The 2,184-nt window shown below is 45.9% G+C and overlaps 1 protein-coding gene across 1 annotated transcript; it reads right to left on the bottom strand.

Moving 5' to 3' along the window:
• Nucleotides 1-1,356: 1,356 nt before the first annotated feature.
• On the bottom strand, nucleotides 1,357-1,788 carry LOC140008698 (uncharacterized). The gene has a single exon (XM_072053552.1). It carries the CDS (start codon nucleotides 1,786-1,788, stop codon nucleotides 1,357-1,359), a length of 432 nt encoding a protein of 143 aa, XP_071909653.1.
• Nucleotides 1,789-2,184: the final 396 nt, after the last annotated feature.

The raw sequence follows: 2,184 nt of genomic DNA, 5'->3' as shown, positions 1-2,184 counted from the left end.
CACCTCCCCAAAATAAGCTGATTTGCATCTCCCAAAATAGAGCGGAAACCCTAAGTAGCGTATAGGGAACGATTGCCAAGCAAAAGCGGTGACTCATTCAACCACCCTTCTTCGAGCCGGTAGCAGCGCTGGATGAATCAAGTAGCAACTCTTTTGAGCATTTATCAATTGGCCCGAGCATCGTTGTACCTTTCCAGCACTTGCATAATGTCCTTCAGAGAGGAGGAGGACCCATTCGCAAATATAAGCACATCATTTGTGAATGCCAAATGAGTAATAAGGGGGCACCCGGACGAGACTATGAACCCCAAGAACCCTGGGTTTGCCATGAGACTATTCAAGCCTCTCGACATAACCTCGACTCCTATAATGAATAATGCTGGTGACAGTGGATCACCTTGCCGTAGCCCTCTTGTAGATTTAAAGAATCCATGCGAAGACCCATTTATAATGATCGAGAACCAGACGTTAGACAAGAGCTGCCAAACCATATCTATAAATCGCTCCTCGAAGCCAAACTTCCGCAGCATACCTATAATATGACCCCATGATACTCTATCATAAGCCTTTGACATGTCTAACTTCAAGATAACGTTGTTGCTTCTAGATTTCTTGCCAATCCCCGACACGATCTCTTGAGCTAGCAAATAATTCTCTGTTATATTCCAGCCCTTCACAAAACCTGTCCGCTGGGGGGATATAATCCGTGGCAACTTGTTAAAAAAGTTGCACAAGCAGATTGGCCGAAACTGAGAGAAATCCCTAGGGTTTGGAGTTTTAGAAATCAGCACAATCGAGATAGAGAAGATGAACCGAGGCAACTCTGCCCCACAGAAGAAACTGACTACCGCATTATAGACATCCTGGCCGATCACCTCCCATGCAAAGGTAAAAAATTTACCAGTGAACCCATCCGAACCAGCTGTACTATCCCCATCCATTGACCTCATCACCCGATGGACCTCCTCTATAGAGGAAAATGCCTCTAGCATCCTATTATCCTCCCCTGACAGTGTGGGAGGGATGAGGTGTAGCATATCCGAAACAGCTATCGAAGGGCCCGAGAAGAGGGTAAAAAAAATAATTTATTGCCTCCCGTGCTATATCAGCATCCGTATCCACCCAAGTACCATCGGATGTATTAATTCGATGTATCATTCCTCAAGCCCATCGCTGCCTTACTACCACATGAAAATATCTCGAGTTACGATCCCCATGACGAAGCCATCTTACCCAACCCTTTTGACTCCAGAATTGCTCTTCAGTAGACAGCGCATAGCGCAGCTCCACCTGAGCTTTCCTGAGCTCGAGTTGACCATCCTCCGAATCAACTTGATCCGTGGCCTCCTCTGCTTGTTACACTGCAACCTCCACCTTGCGAACAGCATCGAAAATATCCCCAAAGCTTTGTTTGTTCCAGGCCTGAATAGCCCTCCTCTTTACTAGTAACTTTGAGGATAGAACTCGCAAAGGAGGCCCACTAACCTCTTGACCCCAGGTCTGCCGAATCACCTCTAACAACTCGGGTTTAGTCATCCAGACATTCAAAAAATGAAAAGGCCGTGGCTTGTTGTCTAAACGAGTAACAAACGACATCTTCAATGGTGCATGGTCCGAGGGATGTCGTGCCAAATGGGTCACCGAGATGGCTGCAGAGAGATCCGAACATGCCCCACTGACTAAGAGTCTGTCCAGCCATTTTGAAACTCTAGCTCTACCTCTTCGGTTATTACACCATGTGAAATTAGAACCCAAAAAACCTATATCAAATACCCCAGTCTCCTCCATGAAGGACAACAGTTCCACACCCTCCCCGACTGTAAACGGACGGCCCTCCCGTTTTTCAGAGGAGCCATGATTACGTTCAAGTTACCCCCAATACACCATGGGGAAGAGCTAGGCTTATCAGCCAATAAATTGCACCATAAGTCCCTGCGTTCCTCTACTGAGCACTTTGCGTGAACAAACGACATGGTAAGTGACCTAGGCAGCAACGGATAGTGAACAAAGAGAGATATATGCTGGTTCGAATTGCCAACAACCGAACACACAAAAGGACTACTATAAAATACCCAAATATCACTCGATAAATTAACACACACAAAATCAAATGATAACCGTAACCGAATGGAGTATAATTTCGACACCGCTAACTTTGGCTTACAAAGTACGACAAACTTAGCA

Source organism: Coffea arabica, chromosome 6c (assembly GCF_036785885.1).
Source record: "Coffea arabica cultivar ET-39 chromosome 6c, Coffea Arabica ET-39 HiFi, whole genome shotgun sequence".
Taxonomy (NCBI): domain Eukaryota; kingdom Viridiplantae; phylum Streptophyta; class Magnoliopsida; order Gentianales; family Rubiaceae; genus Coffea; species Coffea arabica.
This window is presented reverse-complemented; position numbering and strand designations above follow the sequence as displayed.

What these genes read in the sequence shown, in the direction of transcription:
- LOC140008698 (XM_072053552.1), bottom strand. Translation starts at nt 1,788, where the DNA reads ATGGAGGAGACTGGGGTATTTGATATAGGTTTTTTGGGTTCTAATTTC.